The 21,828-nt window shown below is 43.3% G+C and overlaps 1 protein-coding gene across 2 annotated transcripts in view; it reads left to right on the forward strand.

Annotated features, from left to right (window-relative positions):
- Positions 1 to 19,349, forward strand: part of MRAS (muscle RAS oncogene homolog) — a 43,478-nt gene extending 24,129 nt beyond the window's left edge. For both annotated transcript variants that reach the window (XM_033161924.1, XM_033161933.1), the window contains exons 2-6: positions 2,407 to 2,617; positions 8,661 to 8,814; positions 9,949 to 10,048; positions 11,081 to 11,160; positions 19,023 to 19,349. In XM_033161924.1, coding sequence (XP_033017815.1) covers positions 2,425 to 2,617; positions 8,661 to 8,814; positions 9,949 to 10,048; positions 11,081 to 11,160; positions 19,023 to 19,122 — 627 coding nt within the window. In that variant the 5' untranslated portion in view covers positions 2,407 to 2,424 and the 3' untranslated portion in view covers positions 19,123 to 19,349. The remainder of the gene's footprint in view (positions 1 to 2,406; positions 2,618 to 8,660; positions 8,815 to 9,948; positions 10,049 to 11,080; positions 11,161 to 19,022) is intronic.
- Positions 19,350 to 21,828: the final 2,479 nt, after the last annotated feature.

Here is a 21,828-nt window from a genome sequence, read left to right on the forward strand (position 1 = left end):
TTACTTCCATCTCTGAGTTCTCCTGATCTCGTCTGGAGCTTCCTGCTCCTGTATAAGCTCCCAGCCTGAGCTGAAGCAGCAAGATTTCCTAGGGCTCCAAGCAGAGCTGCCTTGAGCTAGGGAAATGGGCATTGGTTGGTATGTGAGAACCAACCAGAATACTCTGGAGACTACAGAAGTGCGGACTAGACAAACATAGGTCTGATTTAGGAAGGAGACCAGCCCCAGGGACCCTGGCAATTCTGAAACAGGGGCAGGAAAGTGATGGCTTCTCCTGATTGGTTTAACCCCAATGTTCAGAGGCTTAGTACATCTGGGGACATGTGTCATGAACAAACAAGGTTGCTCTAAATGGCTCACTGGTGATAATTTATCATTTCCATCTCCTGTGCAGTTGGGCTGGGACAGAGAGCAGGTTGGGAGATGCAGGTTCGCAATGATTGGGTGCACTGGGTGAGCTCCATGTCCCTAAGGAAAGCCACACGCAGACCCGCCACTGTTGTATTGTTGAGGGATTTAGTGCCTAGTCTGTAACACACACTCACTCTCTCTTTATTATCAGCTTCATGGCCACAATTAAAAAGCAATAGTGTCCTGTAGCTGTTGCTAAATGTGAAAGCTACAGATTTTGAGAGAACCATCTGGAAGAGAGAAGGGGGAACACAGAGGCAGCTCCAGCTGCTGTTGTTGTATCTAAGTGTTTCTCTCCCCCCCCTCCCCTTTGCAGGTTTCATAACAGGATTAGGCAATTTCAACGCCACACACGTTACCATGGATACTGTAAATCATTGTCATGAGCAGTTTCTCAGCCGAGGAGTTTATACTCGGAAAGGTTTTTTATTTCCAGATAACTTTTTCTTTCTTTTTTTGGGCAAGATGAGATGTTTTGGTTCTGAGCTTCATGGTCTCTTCTAAATGGCATGGACTATGTATTGACTTTGACCAGAAGGGAAAATAAGAATTGAGGTCTCCTGTCATCTTTTGTCTTCTGTCTCCCCCACTTATAGACTTTGAATCGGGCTTGTCTTGCAAATGAAGCCAGATTAATCCAAACCTGGGTTAGAAGCTGGAAATTTAGGGGTAGTGCTAAATCCTGGATGTGGTAATGGGTCCAAGTCAGAGAAGACAGAGATCTTTGTGGGAGGTTCATTCCAGCTGTTCTGAATGAGATTGTGGGGTTGTTCTTCCCTTATAAGGACCAGGTTTGTAGTTTGCAGGTGACAATGAGGCACATGTGGCCTCTCTGGAATGGAGAACTCTCTTAGCAGCTTAGGATGGGATGCCAACTATGACCTTTCCTGGCTTCAGTTGTGTATCCAAGTCCTGGTACCTCCAAGTTAGATTACAACAGTACATGATGCTGCTTTGAAAAGGATCTGGAAACATCAGTTAGCCTAGAATGGAAGTGGCTAACCTGGTGTCTTCCAGATGTCCTTGGACTACAACTCCAATCAGGTGAAGTTGACATGTCCAGTGGCCAGGGATAATGGGAGTTGTGGTCAAAGAACTTCTGGAGAGAACCACATAGGCTACTCCTGGCCTAGAACAGTGTTTTTCAACCTTTTCTGGCCAAAGGCACACTTGTTTCATGAAAAAAATCACGAGGCACACCACCATTAGAAAATGTTTAAAAAAATTAACTCTGTGCCTATATCGACTATATATAAAGTAATTCTCTTGAATAGGAATCAAATAAACACAAAGAAAGTATTTTACAATTACTTTATTATGAAATAGTAAGTAAACAGAAATATGAAAAATTATAAAATACTTTATTCTGTGTGCAACCAGGGCCTGTTTGGCTGAACACAAAGCTGATATTCTGGCTGGAATTTTTCCCACGGCACACCAGGCAACATCTCGCGGCACACTAGTGTGCCGCGGAACAGTGGTTGAAAAACACTGGCCTAGAATAAGGCTGTGAGATCGCTAACTGGGACTGGATGATACAATACAACCCTATTAACTCCAGTGCTTTATCAGGCAGGTTACTACAACATGTGCCTACTCAGACCTGAAGATCATCTTGCCAGAGACATAACATGGGAGGAGGTGGCAGACATGTAAATGAGGCTTTGTAGGGTGTTAGGTGGGAGTGAGTTGCACCATGGCCTTTTGGGAAGGAGAAACATTTTCTCTGACTTTTACGCCATCCTTAGGGAAACATATGGCTTCCTTGATTCCTTCATAGTACCTGCAGAGTCTCATCTGCATGACTGCTACCTCCTTCTATGTTTCATATTAGGCTCTTATGAGAGCCAGGTCCATAGCTTTACTACCAGCTACCTTTTTTCAATACTCGCCCCCAAGTTTCTTTGTTTACCATCACATTGACAAAGAGTTTTGGAGAACTCGAAAGCTTGCATGCTGTTTTGTTGTGACACAAGAATTCTCTCTCTTTTCCAGTTCTAACCTATCGGTACCATGGCTACAAGTGCTGTTCCAAGTGAAAACCTTCCCACGTACAAGTTGGTGGTGGTCGGAGATGGGGGTGTGGGGAAGAGTGCCCTCACCATTCAGTTTTTCCAGAAGATCTTTGTGCCAGACTATGATCCAACAATTGAAGACTCTTACCTGAAGCATACGGAGATAGATGGGCAGTGGGCCATTCTAGATGGTGAGCCACCTATTTTGAATTGATGGGCTTTCTTCTGATGCTGGTCAACTTTTGTGTGTGCATAAATTCCATATATCTTATTGATTGCATATGTTATATCTCAGTGCAGATAAATGAGATGCAAGAATCAAGTGGAGCTATTCCGATTTGCCCTTTATTCCATGCAGAGTATATTTACCAACCTGCCTTGGTATTTCTTCTCCAAATGAAAGATTATTTTAATGATAATGATTTAAATCACTGAAGTTTTGTTCGGGAGATCACTGCCAGAACACACAGGCGTTTGGGGATTTAATGGAGTGTTTTGGCCAGGTATTCAAAAGTATGTTTATCTTGCTAGGCAGCGTGCTACAGAGAAAATATAAAAAAAAACCACTGAGAGAGAGAAAAAACAATACAACAGACAAAAAGGCATCTGACAGAAGTCAAGCCAAGAACACACACAAAAAATGAAACACTTGGATAGAAGTAGATTTTGCTAGAGAAAAGTATAATGCGTAGTTAAAACTGTGGAACTCACTGCCGCAGGGCGCAGTGGTGGCCACCAACTTCGATGACTTTAAATGAGGATTGGACAAATTCATGGAGAAGAAGGCTATCAGTGACTGCTAGGCATGATGGCTATGCTCTGCCTCCCTGGCTGGAGGCAGTGAAACCTCTGTGCTACACCCTCCCCTAGTTCAATTAAGAAACTCAGAGGTTCTCTCCTACCTGTTGTTCCAGGAGCCAATTTCAGTACATTAGCACTGTATTGTAGTTCTCTCATTACTGGCTCCAGGACTGAGCAGTGGTATGAAGGTGAGAGGGATGGTATTTATTTGTTTGCCATGTTGAGTTCCTGGTTTTTCTTCAAGGACCTGAGAGGGGCATATATGGGATTCCTTTCAATTCTCACGACTATGCTATGGAACAGGTGAGGTGAAGAGAGTAAGAGAGAATGTGGCTTGTTCTAGGTTACTCCATGAGCTTTGTGGCTAAGTGAAGATTTGAACCCACGTCTCCTCAAACACCCTCTCTTTCAATCCATTGCATCATCCCTTCAAAGTGTCCCTGAATTTACACAAACAAACAAACAAACTGAAGCCATTCCTGAAATCGACTCAGCTATAGATTCACATTTTGCACTGTTGTTGTCATTGCTGTTTTTGCTTCAGATGACATGTGCACTTGAAAAGCACTCTTATGGGTCTGAAAAGAAATGCGACCCCCGCTTGAACTTTTACTTTTACTAGAGAACAATGTAGGAAAATAAAGGTAACCAAGGCAGGCTCTATTCATAAACTTGTGAATTATTATGCAAGGGATGTTTTTTGATAACAACTACCACTTTCTCTGCACGTAGCTATTTTCATCATTTCTCTCCTGGGGCTGCTTGTCCAGTTGCTCACGAACGCAGTGCATTTGTATACATGCAATGTTTATGCACACACGGCTGGAATCCAAGAATTAATCTTGCTACACTAAATTAATTCCACCTTTGTTTTGAGCAGTTTGGATCAAACAACTTGTTTTAGTCTCCTGTTTTCTCCCACCGCTGCTGCAGCCACCCAACATCTTCTGTCCATTTGCTGAATCTGATGCTTACAGAGTATTATTATTGTTGTTGTTGTTGTTATTATTATTATTATTATTATTATTATTATTATTATTATTATTATTATTATTTTGCTAGAGGCCAGTCTGTTGCTGGTGCTCCAAATCTGAAGCCAAAGAAAAATGTTTTAACAAGGCAGGCGAACAGAAGTCTCCTGAGCATACTGGCTCACAATAACCTGAGCGCCCCCCCCCCCCCGGCAACCTGTTCATTGAGCCTCCATCCTGATTTGCTTGCACAAAGTTTAAACAGATATTAGGCTCCGCCCAGTCTTTATTGAGCATTCATTGCGATTTGTGTGCAAGGATGTTAGATGACAATGAGCATTCATCCTGACTTGCTTGCAAGGTGTTTTATATGTCTTCCCATTAATCCTTCATTTGTTCCACACTTTTCACTTTCCTAACAGCAAAAACCTTGGGTTTTTTTTAAAAAAGGGGGGGGAGCTGCAGGGTAGGATTTGTTGCACCAGGGTGACAAATCCATTTTATCAACTTCAACTTTGCAAATCTAAAGTTGCAGCCTGTACTGCATCTCTCCTTCAAACTACCGACCAAGTGGTAGGTAAAAAAAATGGGAAGGAAGAGGTGTGGTTTTTATTTTGTTTAAGGATGTTTGGGAGGTACATTCACATTCTTTTGATTTCTGGCTGGCATTGTAAGCCTACTTGATTGGAAACAAATTCCATCAAAATCCACGAGACTTGAGCAAATCTGGTTAAGACAAGGCACTACGCCCACAACACCATAGTCATCCGGGATATTTAGAATTACAATCCTATGCATTTATGCTCTGGTACTAACTGCACAAGTATGTATGCTTCTGTTGGCTCAGAAGTGAATTCCACTTGCGTCAATTTAGCCTTCTCCTAAACAAGTACGTGTAAGCTGGTTGCCTAAATTCTTCCCATAAGTTCTGTCAGCGTTTCTTGTTGTGTTTGGCTTGGCCCACCTCCAGATGTGCTCTTGCTTCACACCAAGAACATGCTGGTTCGTCTGCCTTGCTTCTGCACAGATCATAAAAACAGCTTGGGGATAATCTAGCCAGAAGGTTAAAGGGCCGGCGATCATTCTGAAAGCATTCATGCTTGCATAGACGCTGTCACGGAGGAGCTGGTGCCTGGGTTTTTTGTTTTGTTTTTAAATCTGGCTTCTAAATAAGCTAAACGGTTAAGGTTTTGCCTTTATTCTGCAGGCCCTTTTTGCACCAGAGTCAGTGAACAGGTTCCTGGTTCTGCCAACTCTTCTTAGCACTCCAAATCCATGCTTCATCAGAAGTGAAATTATTTCTTCCCCTACAGAGGAGAGGGGTAGTTTTGAATCCTGATGTTTGCTTTTTGTATTAGAATCAATCCCTCCCCTCCCCCCAAAATTAGATCCCTTTCTCTCTGTCTTTGAAGGGGGAAAGCATTGTGTGTTTCACCCCGCCCTCACTGGTTGTAAATCTTCTAAGGATTTCTCGTATCATGTGGTATGCCATCACATCATGGCAAATGCAGGATCAGAGCAACAGATCATAAATTAGCATAGCAGCGATTCAGAAGTGTTGTACAGTGTTCTGCTCTGATATTTTATGGTACAGCGGTACGGAATTCTTCCATAAATAAAGAAATTGCAAACCCTTCAAAATTGTTTGTGTGTGTGTGTTCCATAACATGTCATTGACACAATCATAGTGCATTAGTGGTGGATTCACACTGGACCGTCCACACATCATTTTGCTCTGTTATTTGTTCTAAGATGCTTCCCCAATGCTGTTTCATTATGGCTGTCTTGAGGGACGAAAAATAAACCAAGACATTTGTGATACAAAAAAAAATGTGGGATTTCAGTAGGGTATAACGGGATATATGCTGATTAGAAATGAAACAGTATTTCCTCTTTGAAGTTTTGTAGCCACAGACAGTATCAAAAGCAAGAGCATATATAACAACCCCAGTATCATCATGAGCACATATCATCATGAATGCACAATAAAAATCATATTTGAGGGGCTCTGAATAGATAGCATCAGTGTAAGCATGTATCTTACATGTTGCTTATCCAATTTAAAAAATAATAATAATTGAGAGCTAATATCTAGGGGCCTGAATCTACCTTTACCTTTCACGAAGCAATGAATACAATGGACCAGATTCAACTAAGTAGTTGTCCTAGCAGAAGCAAGCGCAATGAGTTCCACTAGCGCATCAGGACTTTTCCCGCTCTTCCCCTCATCCTTCCCAAATCCTATGGGGAGAATTGGGGAAACTTCCAGAACCGTGTACAGTTGGAGGAGAAGGGAGGTCATTCTGTCTGGCAAGCAGAAATGCTTGCACTGGCAGAAAAATCACCTTCAGAGGGCTTAACTTTGAAAAACAGAGGTGTAAACTTGCCTGGAGGCCACAGTCTTTGACCTGGAGCCTCTGTGCTCCTTATTCCCAAATATGCAAAGGCTGGCTGTGGCTCCATAGTTTGTGGTGGGGGGAAATGCATTCTGCACATGCTCTGAGGCATTAGAACCACTTTAGATATTAAGGAGAAAATGTGGCACACCCTTAAGTGTTGAGATTCCTGCGTTGCAGGGGGTTGGACTAGATGACCCTCAAGAGTCCCTTCCAGCTCTGCAGTAATATGATCCTAACTGTTCCATCTGAAGCTTCTGGGGGCGGGTCAAGTGCCTCCATGTCAAAATCTCCCTGCATATGAAAAGTATCTTGGTTGCTTTCTCTGGTGTGCTAGCTTTCCAAGTAGCCCGCTAGCTTGACACGAGGCAGTTCCAAACAACTCCACTTGTATGCATTCAGAGATTGTCATTGTTCCATGAGAAGACTGTACCACGTGCCATCCCTCGGCACTTAAATCCACTCACAAGGTCTGCCGGAGAAACAAGGGCACGATATTAAAAGAAAGCAATTATAGCATAATTCCTTTTTTTTTTCCTTCCTGGGCTTTTGCTTTGCTTCTGCTTAATGGCTTTGGAACAGTCATTCAGGAGTAGCCTTGGGGTCATGCCTTTCTCCGTCTGGCAACAAAGAATTATGGAAAATAACTTTTATAAGAAGAAAAGAATGTTCTCTACCATTCCCCCCCCCCCCGAAGTGTGCCTCAGAATTGGACCCACACAGACTGCAAATATATGGAGCAAGGTTCACATTCCCTCCTCCTAGCCAAGGAGAGAAGCTAATGTTTCAGAAGGGATAGGGTAAACAATATAAAGACGTTATAATTGTAACAGCAACATTTATTTCACCAAGCGTACACCAAACATACAGTGGGACTGATTTATTTATTTTAAAGCAACAACACAACCCCGTTGGGTTCTCTAGACCAGTATCCTGTTTCTAACAGTGAATAGCAAAATACTTCTATAAGAACATGAAAGAGCCAAACCTCTGTTGGTTCCCAGGATGGAGGTAGGTAGGAGTGGCCTCTGCTCTGTTCTGCTCTTCACTACAGGTGTTTGAGCATAGTTTATTTTTCAGAAATATACTAGTGCATCTGCCAAAAGTATACCATGTGAAGCTGTCCTGGGCTTGGACTCTATGGATTATTCCATGTTCCAGGGACTCCTTTGCTGCCTATGTGTTTAACAAAATGCAGTTACACAACATACGATGTGACAAAATGCCCTGTCTAGCTTGGTCCTCAAATGCTGGGGTTTGAGTTTTAATATATAAAGTCGTATCTTGGTTTTCGAATGCCCTGGAACTCGGACGTTTTGGCTTCTGAACACCGCAAACCAGGAAGTGGTTGTTCTGGTTTGCAAACGTTCTTTTGGAACCCGAACGTCTGACGGGGCTTCCGCAGCTTCTGACTGGCTGCAGGAGCTTCCTGCAGCCAATCAGAAGCTGCGATTTGGTTTTCGAATGTTTTGGAAGTAGAACGGACTTCCGGAATGGATTCCGTTCAACTTCCAAGGTATGGCTGCACATCCATAATGCAAAGGAATAAGATTGTCAGAGGGGAATCTCACTGTCACAAGGCTCAAGCCCGCTTTCAGTCTAGTTCTTGGGTTGCAATGGGGTGTTCCATCGTTGCTAAAACTAATAATCTGGGAGACTTGGGCTGCCATCCTAAGCACATCTGCCACCCTCTTTGCGTGTGACTTCACACATGCACTGAACACATGTAGGGGAGAGCTGGACCCCGCTGCTCTGGCTGCACCCTCCCAACATCCAAATGTTGAGCTGGGCATAGCCATAAGGAGCACCTGCATGCACGCAGTCATGACACCTTTAAACTCTTTTTACCTTTCTTGGTCAGTGTGCAGATGTAGGGAGGGCTGGAGGTGGGGCAGGGTTAGCCATGCACAGCCCCACCTTCCTCCAGCATAGACCTGGAAACGTGTACAAAGGAGGCTTAGCTCTCAAGCAGGTATGCTTAGGGCAGGAGAGTCAGTATGGACACACAATTTGGGTGCAGGCCAACTGAGCATCTTCTACTTTCTCTTTCCCCTTGCCATCCCTAGTCCTGGACACGGCAGGCCAAGAAGAATTCAGCGCAATGAGAGAGCAGTACATGAGGACGGGGGATGGATTCCTCATAGTCTACTCAGTCACAGATAAAGCCAGCTTCGAGCACGTGGACAGGTTCCACCAGCTCATCCTCCGAGTCAAAGACAGGTGAGTGCCTTTCAGCTGCGAGTACTCTCCCATGGATTCTTTTAGGGAATAAATAGAGCCCTCCCTCGTGAGACGTAACTTTTTTGTATGGCTCTCAACTGAGTGGACATTGAATTAATTTGCATCCTTACTTCCTACATTTTTTATGACTTTATATTTTTATGACCCATCCTTTAACCCGTTAGTTATATTTAAAATATCTGCATGTTGCCAGAACTTACTATATGTGATTTTTTTTTAATGAACAGCATTGGTGTTTCTGATGTGGCCATTCAAAACCAGACTCTCTCTAGCCTGGGTCTCTTGTAACAATATGATGTCATACCCCGTTATAAAATCTTTGAAAGTGACATCCTCAGTTTTATGCCGCCAGCCTGTGTGTAAAGTATGCTTGTTTACATGTTACATTGAACACGGGTACATTTGGGGGTGTGGCGGAGCTACTGGGGGGGGGAGCAAGGGAGAGAAATGTTCCCTTCAGTGAGTTTCCTTAAGTTGCCTTTGAATCCAAATTCCCCAGTCTCCCAGCAGGCACATGCCTCATCCCACATTGTTCAGGAGTGCCTACTCACCCTCCAGATAAGCTTTTGGGGTTTACAGGTGACTGCAAGTACAGGGAGGAAGGATGGAAACTGTTTCCTCCTTGAATGTAAATTGCCATCCCAGCATCCAATCCACTGATTTGTTATCCTATTTTCTGTGGATTGTTTTTATGTGTACCGCTTAGAAATTTGAATAATTAAGCGGTATATAAACGTCATAAATAAATAACATTTATAACTGAGCAGTTAGTCCATACATTCAGTTCCTAGTTGCCGACAGTGACCAAGAAGAGAAATTAAGCAGTGTCCTTGCATGTGTGAACCAGGCCAAAGCTCAGATTTCTAGACTGGTTTTAGGTGTCCAATGCAGGTACATTTGCTATTTAATGCACAAACAAAAGATAAGAAAAACCTTGGTAGATCACCTTTTCTCCACGGCATTCATTCATGATTTGATCGAGCTCTGTTCTTCAATTAAGCAGCAAGTTATTTGGTTTGTGGTTTCTGTTTTCTTCAGATACTGGAAATAATGTGACACCCAAGAAGCAGGGCGTTTTTGTACTGATGTCCTCTCTTTATTCTCTTCTCCCAGGGAATCTTTTCCAATGATCCTGGTGGCCAACAAAGTAGACTTAATGCATTTGCGAAAAATCACCCGGGAGCAAGGAAAGGAAATGGCAGCAAAGCACAATGTAAGTATTTTGGTTTCTTTCCTTGATGTTTTCTTTGACCATTCAATGGCCTGTAAGAACCTATAGCCTATTGGAAGTATATAGAATGCTAGGTCTGTTCTTCCATCAGCAAAAATCCCACTATATTTTGTATGACTAGGTTGACTGTTTGCATGCACATGTGCCCATTTGTACACCAAACCCACCAAGTATATGTCTTTTCTGGAATATATAAATATATTTATTTCAGAAATTTCACCAAAATTGATCACAAGGTGGCTTTAAAACAATAAAAGGTACGATAAATACATTGTATGTATTCTTAAAATATACTATCATTGCTTGGGCTACATCAGCAGCAAATTTCTATATTTCATATGACTGCTTTTGAATATCCCTTTTCCATGGTCTGCTGTTCTGTTGTGTGCTACTGTATTTTATTTTATTATGTTGTAACCAACACTGGGATGTTACAGGATGAAGTATAGTTTAAAAATGAAGTAATAATAATAATAATAATATGGATCTCCTTGTAAGTACATATATATTTTGCAGACAGCCATTCCTTCTCCCCAGGAAATTCTGGGAACTGTAATTTTGAGAGGGGCGGCAAAGCTCTCTCCAAACTACCCATTCCCAAGTTTCTTTACATGAGACTATGTCAGTTAAACTGGTATAAAACTGATGCAAGGTTATAGTGCAACTATGCCACTAGAGAACACCTTTATCAAGTCATTTTCTGCCATGGAATAGTGTACAAAACCTGGAACATGTAACCCACCCTCTTCTTGTCTTCATTATCAATTATCAGTGTGACAAGCTCTATCTGTGAACAGCTCTTTAATCTTTCTGAGCTTCTAGTTATTCAAACTGTCTTCAGGCAGATTGGGGAAATAAAAAGGAAACTCTATATTCAGTACAAGCCACCTTCCTTCTTTGTTATAATGGAATCCCTACTGTGCAATCAAATGTTTTCTTTCTCGTGAATCATTACATAAAACCATTTCCCCAATAATATACATATTTAAGAGTTACCGGGCCTTTATTTTCCAGATTCCATATATAGAAACCAGTGCAAAGGATCCCCCATTGAATGTTGACAAAGCCTTCCATGATCTTGTTCGAGTAATCAGGTGAGCCATCATCCTGTTGAGTTGGCCCAAATACTGACACGATTTGCAAGGGTTTAATGAATCTGTCATCCACGTGCTAGAAGCAAGAACTGGTTCATATCTCACTGCTAAATGCCAGTTTTAATATAATGCACTGTTTACATATATATTTCAGCACACAAATAACCATCTTGGTAGCAGATCAGTTGTGGACCCTATCCATTTGATCTCTCTATCACAGATGGTCCACATGATCAACTCAAATGGCCCATGTGAGCTTGGTCAGCCTTGAGTTCTGATGACATGATGTCATCTCAGCCCAACATGCCCCTTCCAGCTCAGGCCATTGTATCACCTGATCATTGAAGGTTGATGCCTTCTGAGATGGTCTACGGCGCTGACTTTCAAACTTTCTTCTCTTTGAAAACTGGGAGGGGAGAATTATCTGCTGGGCATTTTGGGGCATGTCCTAAGATCCATGCTTAGTGTTCATTGGGTATCATCCAATCGTCTTAAGCCTTGCTGTCCCCTCCAATCAAATTTACTGTGCTCCTGGAACATCCTTCTACAGCTGCACCCTGGTCAGTAATGGTGGGCAAGGTGCCTTTCAAGGAAGAGGACTCTCTTATGCTGAAACCCTAGATAAGTTTCAAAAAAGCTCCAGAACCCTGCTTAGAACCACTAGCTCAGGGTCATTGTCCATTTCTAAGACGAGAGGTGCCGAGCTCCAATCTAGCCTGAAAGCTGTCCTACATAATTTAAGATGAGAGGACTGGGTGTGGGTGCTTAGCTGGGGGAATGAGAAACCAGCTAGGTAGTACAGCCCCCTGAGAAGGTTCTCTGGAATAGAAGAGACTTCTCAGAACTGGAAATACCTGCTTTAAGCCATTGAATCTCATGTGCAACAGTGGCCCAGTGTAACATGAACCCATATTCTGCCACATGCAAAATTAGGGAAAGTCCAGTTGGCTTGTATGTAAAGAAAAGTCTAAAATCTGGGCTTAATGTGCCTCTCCTCTCAACTTTGCCACTTGGCTTGGAAGTTTAACTTGGTGCTTCTTAAATTTCCATTACTCTTACTTGTGTTACAGCATCTGGTTTTCCTCTATATCTTATTTTGGCAAAAGTCCAAAAGCACTGGATGTCTTTGTCCATTTATTTAAATGCCGAGTTGTTTTACTTGCCCACCGAGCGGAGAAAGCACTGCCAGTTCAAGCTGAGAACCTACCATGGTGGAACGGATGAACCATCAATCTGTCCTGTCTAAACTGGGATTATATTCCCAGTTTGGCTGCAGATTTTCTTCAAGGGGGTCTGTTTGCTGAATTTCTACACATCCTGCCTACTAAAGCAATACTATAATGCTTACCTGGGCATAAGCCCCACTGAACTCAGTGGCACCTCTGAACTGGCATGTCTATGAATCTGCTGCAAAATAACTCCGCCTGGAAAATGTGCTTCCATGGAAATGGTCCCTTTTACTAGATTTCATGTACAAGAGAGTTGGAAAACATGCTGTGTGGTGCCTCTTCCCACCACCCCACCACCCCCGCCTCAATTGAGCTGAGGATATAGGCCTGCAGAAATGCTACCATTATCATGGCCATTTTTCCAAGCAGTGGAGAGAAAAGGAGGAATACGTGGCGCTTCCTTCTTCCTTGCAGTCATATCTTTTGCTGATTTATGCCTGTTTCTCGGGAAAGCAGGTGGCACTACCCACTCATCCTAGATCATCTCCTTTGGCAGCAGAAATGAGGAGTGGGTGGTAAGGAGAAGTCGCTTTGGGAGTACAGATGCGAAGCTGGAATTTTGCCATGTTGTTTTCAAATCATTTCCCTCATTAGTAGAGCTGGCACTGAGAAGACTCTCTCATAGCTGAGCTAGTGCAGCCCCCGTCATTTAAATCTTGCGTCAAGGACAGGCGCGTGCACGACACTGTGGCAAATTGGGCAACATCTGGTTCTGCCCGAAGAATCTTCATCATAAGGATGGCGAAGCATCTGGTTGCTCTGGTTTTCCATTTGCTAATTGCCTTCTAGGGCATCTCCGCTGTTGGAGTTGATCTGGTGGAGAATGGATCCAGGATGCATTTTCATGAGGATCTTTGGGGGGGGGGGAATGGCGAACTTCTGAAGAAATTAAGATTGCATTTAAGACTGGAATAATGATAAACCGAGAGAGGCTGAAATGGACAGATTCATCCTTCCTAACTTGTGAATGAGAATGCCATCAGTGCCATATTTACATTCATAATATAAACCATACCTGAAGCAAGCATCGCTTTGGATCCTCTTGCATGAAAATACCTGTGACAGTTCTGCCCCCATTTTGCCACAATGCTGTGTGTGTTTCTGTGTCAGATACAGAACTGAAAGCCTTCCTGTTCTACCATTCCACCTTTGTATTTTTACAGGTAGAATCCCCACCACATAACCCTTGTACAATGACGGTACCTGCTTAACTTTTTCCTTTGAATTCTGCTGCCACCATTGAATAAATTCTAAATGCTCACATATCTCTGCACACCCACACACAGTAGCTGCATCTAGGCACAGGACCGAGGGCACTTCCAGAGGACCTGCTTATTGAGTGATCAGCTTGATTTCTTAGCAGGGAGATTAGGCGGCATTGCGTCAAAGCAAGTATTATCCCACACTTTCCACTGCATTTTCCCGACACTTTCTTTATTGCCAAAAGTCTGACATTCTGGGGAAGCAGGCTTGTTGCACAAGACTTCTCAGTCAACTGTAATTTTGCAACAGGAATTTCTGCTATGTGCTTGAATCCTACCCAAAATTAGTAACAGTCTGGAAGCACCCTAACAGACTGGGAGACTTAGAATCATAGAATTTTAGAGTTGGAAGGGACCACAAGGGTCATCTAGTCCAACCCCCTGCAATGCAGGAATCTCAGCTAAAGCATTAATGACAGGTGGGCATCCAACCTCTGTTTAAAAACCTCCAAGGAAGGAGAGTCCACCACCTCTCGTGGGAGTCTTTTCCACTGCTGAACAGCTCTTACTGTCAGAAAGTTTTTTCGAATGCTTAGTCTGAATCTCCTTTTTTGCAACTTGAAGTCATTAGTTTGAGTCCTACCTCCAGAATTTATTAAAACTTGTTTCGAATGTCATATAACAGGCTTATCTGCAAGTTAGATGTTTAACAATACTTTGAAATTATCTTCAAAATGATAGTTACTTCTAAAGATATTTCCTTTTTTTTTTTTTACTAATACCCCTTTTTGTTCACAGGCTTTCCTTTTGGTTAGGGTTCTCTTATCTCCACACACACACACACCCCAAACTCACAAGACACAATTAATAAAGAGGTGACAATGTGTCAGACAGTTTCTTTGTACACTGGAAACTCAAGATCACCTATACATTTTATTTCTCAGGCCTTGAGAGTAAACTGCAATTCTTTTCTTCTCATGCAGTTAACCAGTTACAAACCAAACCGTTTTTATAGAAGCACAACATTCACTTGCTTAACTTGGGCGTCATAAGGGCTGCATGCACACTATTCTAAGCACATCCCCCCCCAATAATTATTGTCATTGTGGTTTGTGAACAGCTGCTAGGAGTTGCAACTCAGTAAACTACAGGGCCCATAATTTATTGGGGGGGGGGCAGAATGTGCTTCAAATGAGCTTTAAGGGTATAGTGTGTATACAGCCAATGTTTCTGCAAAAAAGGACTGGGAGCCTCCCAGCCCATATGTGAATGACGTCATGCTGATGCATGGAATCAGAATGTTGGTGACCATTAATTCCATTCTGCACTGAGAATAGAATGCTATAAATATTATCTTCCTCATTTTCATTGTGACTCATAAGAAATTCTGCACATTCAATTGGGATTTCATAGGTAGCACCTGTCACTAATATTCTCTGCCGTGTCCTTAAAGACAGGTAGCTGATTTTATCCAGTGAGGGGGGAAACATGTTGACACAGAAGTAAGTTCCATTATGTCCAATGGGACATGCTTCCTAATAAGTATGTTTTAAATAGAAAAATCTGTTGCAAATTGGGGTGATAAGGAGAGCTGCTGTTCTTTGTTTTGCTTTCTGTGAAGCAATGCTGATTTGTAAGCCTCTCTCTTTCTTTGAATATCCCTGAAGCTGGCAGTCTCCCTAGCTGCCCATCAGAGCAGTTTAAAAGGGCAACCTTTCCTTTTTAATGCTCTCTTTTGCAGTGCCATCTGAGCTGGCAAATTCCTCATTCATCCACGTAGCATTAGCTATAAAGTAAGAACCTGTCCCTCAACTGTCTTCCTGTCCATTAATCCAGGGGTGGCCAACTCCCAAGAGACTGCAATCTACTCACAGAATTAAAAACTGGCAGTGATCTACCCCCTTTGTGGGGTTCAGGGCAAAGTAGTTGAGCTTTTTTAGGGAGGAGGAAAGTCCCGTTTTTTAGGGGTTCAGGGCAAAGATGTTGAGCTTTTTAAAAAAAGTATTTTTTATTAAAGATTTTCTTGATTTACAAAGGTGTGTGCAATGTCTCCCTCGTATTTTTCCCATGTAACATTTTTACAAATCAGTTTTGGTTGTTGAGACATTAGGAAGAAAAGGGGGAAAGAGGTGGGTGGGATGGGGTGACGGGTGGGGTGGGGTGGGGTGACAATGTTTCTGTTTTACTTAATCTATGTAGGGTTTGGTGTCAGCCTTGTTTGTGCAGGTTCTCTGTTGCTCACTTGTGCTCCTTTGGCAGTGAGAGAGGTCAGGGCTGGCGTAGGGTGTGATTGTTCATTTGTGATTGGCTGTGGTGATCTTTTGGTTTCCTGTGTGAGTGGGGTGGGTGGGTGTTTTTGATCAAGTTAGCCATATTGATTTGTATGCTGTCGGTAGATTTTTGTCATTGTCTTGTTGGGCTGTGTGTGTGTGATGAAGGGGAACCATACCGGGGTGAAGGTGTCTTCTTCTGTTTGTCCCTGTGTCATTTTCAGCTTACTGGTTAGTTTTTCTAGTAGGGCTGTTTCCCAGACATTGAGCTTTTTATAGGGAGAAAGGGGGACAGCCACTCACCAACAGATTGCTGGGGGAACAAACAGCCTCACTGAGTAAACTCCGTCTTCCGTTCTGCAGGATTCTATGTTACGCTAAGGAAAGGGACCCAGCGATTGACCCCAATCAACCAAAACCTCCCGGTAGATCGTGATCGACCTGTTGGATATTCTTGCATTAATCCATCTCAAAATGGATTTCTGTGCTAACTTCCCATCTTCATTAGCTGTAGGCCTTTAGCTGGAATGGGACATCTGGCATTTGTATATGTCCATTATGCCACACTGACCCATTCAGCCAGGAAAGATAACCCAACCTTGCCTTGCAGTTGTGTTCTCTAGGAAGCTCTGATAGAATGAAGGCTCTGTATGCCTGCCAGCCCCAGTTTTGCACAGAGGAGGTAGCATAGACTCTGCTTCTCCAGCATACAAGCTTTTCTGTCATTGCAAGACTCTTCCGGCTTTTTCTGGCTGGCAGAGAAGGGATGTGAGATAGAAGGAGGATTCAGTGGAGGGGAAAAGCTTGAGAAATGCTGCTTCTCTTGGGGTGACACCTAAACGACATGACACACACTTCAGAACCAGAGCCGTAGCCATGCCACGCCATAGTGACATTTTGTTCTGCCCTTTCAACAAAATTCTATACAGAAAATTCTTACGTTGGCACCTTCCTGCATTCACTGATTTGTACCAAATCCCATGGGAGAAAATGGCAAAGGTCCACCTTGAGATGGAAATGGAGGGGGCTATCAATCAGTGACAGAGGGCACCCTTGGAATGGGTGAAGCAAAGAAGGGAAACTTGTGGCCCTCCAGAGGCTGTTGAATTTCCATCAACCCCATCCCAGTGTTCAAGGATGAGGAGAGCAACATTCAGTGGCCTGCAGGTTCCCTATCCTGGGGCCAAAGTCTCTTGTTCTTGAGACTAGGGCTGGGTAGAGGAGCCCATCTCTCAACTCACCACATTAGATGCTGTAGGCTTGCAGCCACTCGATGAAACTACCAGCTCCTTTATTATAAGAACACACCTTTTCTATGACATGAATTTTCTCTGCCCCACCCGAGTCCTGTTCAAGTAAGCTGTTGGGAGGGTAGCTATTCCATTGACATCAGTCCACTATTGCATGTGCCTCTTTCTGACACCTTTTTTTTTAATCCAAAGCCACTTTGGATTGGTTGTGAGATCTAGTTGGTTGGAAGGTTGTGAGATCTAGTGGAGAAACAGTGAAGGGGAAGAAGGGATTGATCCACCATCCTCTTCTTTTTTCACTCCAGGAAATCCATCTCTGTTCCTTGGGAGAGGGAGAGTGAAATAGCTGGGGTCAGAAGGTGGTGCTCAAATACAAAGGATTAAGCAGATGCTACGACAATTTTTCTTTTTCAAGTCTCCAAGTGCACAGAACAAGCCATGCCCACTTTTTACACTGAGCGAATTTAGCCACAGCAAGGTCCCCAGTTCAGTCAGGCTCAAATTAGTAGAGTACTTAGCATAATGATTAAAATCTGCTCTCCCTTCAGGGCAGAACTCTGTACCAGCTGTTAGGGAGGGAAGTCTGCTTCGCTCCAAGGGCCTCGGAATGCTGGAGACAGAGGAAAGAATTCAGCACAATCATTCCATCAGCTCAAGCATTTCTGCTTGCCAGATGGAAAGATCTCCCCCGCTGTGCAGTTTGGGGGGTTCTCCTTGTGGAGGTGGAAAATAGATCTGACCCACATGTGGGTAATTAACAAAAAGAATCGGCTGGGCATCTAGATTCAAAACACAGTGCTTTCCACACTCTCCAGTGGGAGAGAGCCCCCAGCATAATTAAAAACACTATTAGAATTAACTCGCAACATAGTGTGGAATATAGATCATTAAACCCTTTTGCATATCCCATTTAGTCTTCCCTAAAACGCTTGCCCCTCTCTCTACCACTCTAGCAATGAACACACCACACCCTGTTAAGTAAGTTTAAAAGCTTTACTTACTAAATCCAAAGGTCTGATTCAAGCATTGTTGCGTGCTGCAGCAAGAACAACACCGGTAGATTGCTCTTGGGTGCAAAATACACAATATAGTTTCAAACGTGTGGCCTGAACTTTGACATGGCACGGAGAGAGAAAGAGAATAACGGAAGAGATGCAGCTTTACTTCCTCCTTCATGGAGGTAAGGGGGCATGACCTAGTTGTGTCTAGGAAGAGGCTTCTCTATGTTAAACGCTTCATGCACAAAATAGCACTTATGCATACTTATGTTTGACTACAATTACCCACACTCCTGACCCTGGATTTGGAGGAGAAAAGTGCTATTGGACTAGTGGGAGCCCTTCTGCTTGCACACCCTGTTAATTGACTCCAGCCCAGAAAGCTCAAGACCTAACTCAATGTACACACACATAGAGGTATGTGTAGTGAAAGCCTGTCAACCACTTTTTTAAAAGAGGGAGGAAAGCTTCGGCTGTGACCACACCATATACCTAAAGTGCATTCAAGGCACATTCCGCCCCCTCAGACAATGAATCCTTGAGAGCAGTAGTTTACATCTCACAGAACTACACAGCATCTTTAGCAAAATACCATTCCCAGGATTCTTAGGGTGGGGAAATATTCTTTAAATATATGATCTGTATGTAGCCTTCTTCAGGAGAGATCAGGGAAGCAGGAAGGATGTGTGAGTTGCTTATCCTTTTCTACATTCACCACTTATCATCATCATCATCATCATCATTAGGACCAATGAGTCTTTTTGATGAACTGCAAACTCAAAGGAACTTACAATTCACTGATCTAATCCCACACGCAGTTGCTATGCCAATGGCGCAGATCCAAACACATGTTACTTTTTGTGAAAGAAATCCTTATGTCCTGAAAGCCTGTTTTCTTTTCTTTTCTGTTCAGGCAACAGGTCCCAGAGAAAAGTCAGAAGAAGAAGAGGAAGACCAAGTGGCGTGGGGACCGAGCAACCACTTCCCACAAACTCCAGTGTGTGATTTTGTGACTGTCTCTCCCATCTCAATCCATTCCAACTTGAACCTAATTTGAAACTCAAAAGGAGGAAGCAGGGGGGAAGGATCCAGCCTTGACGCCCTGTGCCACCTAACCGCAACGTAATGTTTTGAGAACGGCAATCCTTGCACAGAAGGACTCGACAGGGAGCAGAGCCTCAAAGGCATTTTTGAAGCTCAGCCAAAAGGCTGCTTGACAATCGGCACAGGGTGGTTTTATTAAAAAAGGAAAAGGAAAAAAAGAAAGCGCCCCCAAAGCCGGGGGGCAAACTACTAGGACTTGGGAGTATTTGTGAACATTCACCATCTCGGCAATCTTTTGTTTTGTAATGGAGACACAGTGTTCTTGGTTATACTTGCACACATTTCTGGGCACAGCCCGTTTCTATACAGTCATGAATGATTCCATTTTGTACAGTTGTTTGGGGGGTGGGGGGAGGGGTGACTGGCAGTCAAAACTTACTTGCTCAGCAAGTGTGGAGCGAGGAAGAAACAGCAGGGTGTGTGTGTGTGTGTGTGCGTGTGCGTGTGTGTGTGTGTGTGTGTGTGTGTGTGCGTGTGTGTTCTTGCACTGTACACTCCCAGAAGTACTTGGCTATGCAGCCAAACTGCAGTTTCATATGAAATTGCATAGATTTGAAGGGAGAAAATTAATTCCAGCTGCTCTGGGGACTCCAGACATTGTGTCAGATCCTGGAGGTCAGCCAACTCTCCGTCTGTAAAATGCCAGCGAAAGAGGACAGAGGGATGGAGAGGTTTGTTTGCTTGTTTGTTGTCATTGTCCTTCTTGTTAATCCCAGTTTGGGGAGGGGGTGGGCTGTATTTCTGTTAGCAAGCTGCCGCGAGGGAAGAAAGGAGAGAAGCAGCCGTTTTGCTAATCCTGAAAATATTTAAATTAAAATGTTATTTACAAAATAATAAGAGTATGATTGCTTTTAAGAGAGAAACTTTATACTGATGCAAATTCAATACAGTTGTGTGCCTATGCATTTTGGTGTTGAAAGGTGAGAGGTGAGGCTTGGTTCAGATTATTAATTCCTTTGCCTTGCCTTTCATTTATGAAGTCAAATAGTTTTGAGTTTTATTAATAATTACTGTTTACATACCAACGTTCCTCCAAGGAGGTCAAAGTAACACACCGGGTTCTTCTCCTTCCTATTTTTTATCTTCCCAAGAACCCTGTAAGGTAAGATTGAGAGACAGTGGCTTCGTTTACACTCCCATTAACTGCATTTCCAGTGCTGGGTTTTTAATCTGTGATCACACAATGCTACCCCAAATGTGTATGTATTTTGGTACAAAATACTGCTGTTTTGCGCATTGTTTCTCATTCCAACTTCACACCAACTGGAGTCCTTTAAGCAGTTCTGATTTGTCTTTAGCCAAGGCTTTGCATAGGATAGAGACATCCCTGTTCTGTCAACCCCCAAAGTGCAGAAATGAACAGGAACAAATCCGAGAATAATGAGGCCCTGCTCGTGTGAACAAGCTAGGAGTGAAAGTGCTCAGGCTTGTAACAGAGGAGATACACACACACACACACACACACACACACACACACACACACATATGTTTGGAGAAAGAGGAAGAAGCAGCAAGTGGGTGGTCCTTCATGTGGAGAAGACAGAGAAATGCTGTTGGGTGGCAGAAATAAAGGTGAAACTGCTCAATACCTACTTTGCCTCTGTCTTCACCCAAAGGGAAAGCAATGCCCAACCTGGTGATAACAGAATAAATGATGCAAGGAGAGAGCTGCAGCCCAATATAGGAAAAGAGATAGTAAGGGAATACCTAGCTACATTAAATAAATTCAAATCTCCAGGGCCTGATAAGCTACACCCAAGGGTACTATAGGAACTTAGAACCTCTGTCTATAATCTTTGAGAATTCTTGGAGAACGGGTGAGGTCCCTCTGGATTGGAGGTGGGCAAATGTTGTCCCTATCTTCAAAAATGGGGTGGGGAGACCCAGGTAGCTACTAGCCAGTCAGCTTGACATCAGTACTAGGAAAGGTCCTAGAACAGATAATTAAACTGTCAATGAGCACTTAGAAAAGGATGCTGTGATTACTAAGACCCAGCATGGGTTTCTCAAAAACAATTCATGCCTGATTAAGCTCATTTCTTATTTTAAAGAGTAACAAGCTTGGTGGATCAGGGGAATGCTGTGGACATAGTGTGTCTTAATTTCAGTAAGATTTTTGACAAAGTCCCCCATGATATTCTTAGGTGGATTTGTAGCGGTTTGACATGACCCGAAGAATCCTGGGAACTGTTGTTTGTTCAGGGTACTGGGAATTGTAGCTCAGCAGCAGATAAACTACAGTTCCCAAGAGGGAAACCATGTGCTTTAAAGGTGTGCAAAATATACGGTGTGGATGTGACCCAGGTTTCCTTCTGCCCAATTAAAACTGCTAATCCTCCAGCCAAAAGAGCAATTAACATGCAGTGGCTGTATGTATGGAAGCCACCGTTTTTTGGCCTTTGACAATTAGGGCAAGGCATTTCTAAGACAGAGTGAGGGTCTTCTGTGCACATTTTGCATCTTAACAGCATGAGAGCCTTTTCTGCTCTCGGCAGCCCCAGCGCCAGCTGTGGGAACCAGCCAAAGAGTCTGGGCATACGCTTCTGGCACAGCACACACTTTTCTTGCCTACTTTAGACTGAAAACTTGACTTTTTCCAAACAAAGACAGCGTTA

Source organism: Lacerta agilis, chromosome 1 (assembly GCF_009819535.1).
Source record: "Lacerta agilis isolate rLacAgi1 chromosome 1, rLacAgi1.pri, whole genome shotgun sequence".
NCBI classification, from domain to species: domain Eukaryota; kingdom Metazoa; phylum Chordata; class Lepidosauria; order Squamata; family Lacertidae; genus Lacerta; species Lacerta agilis.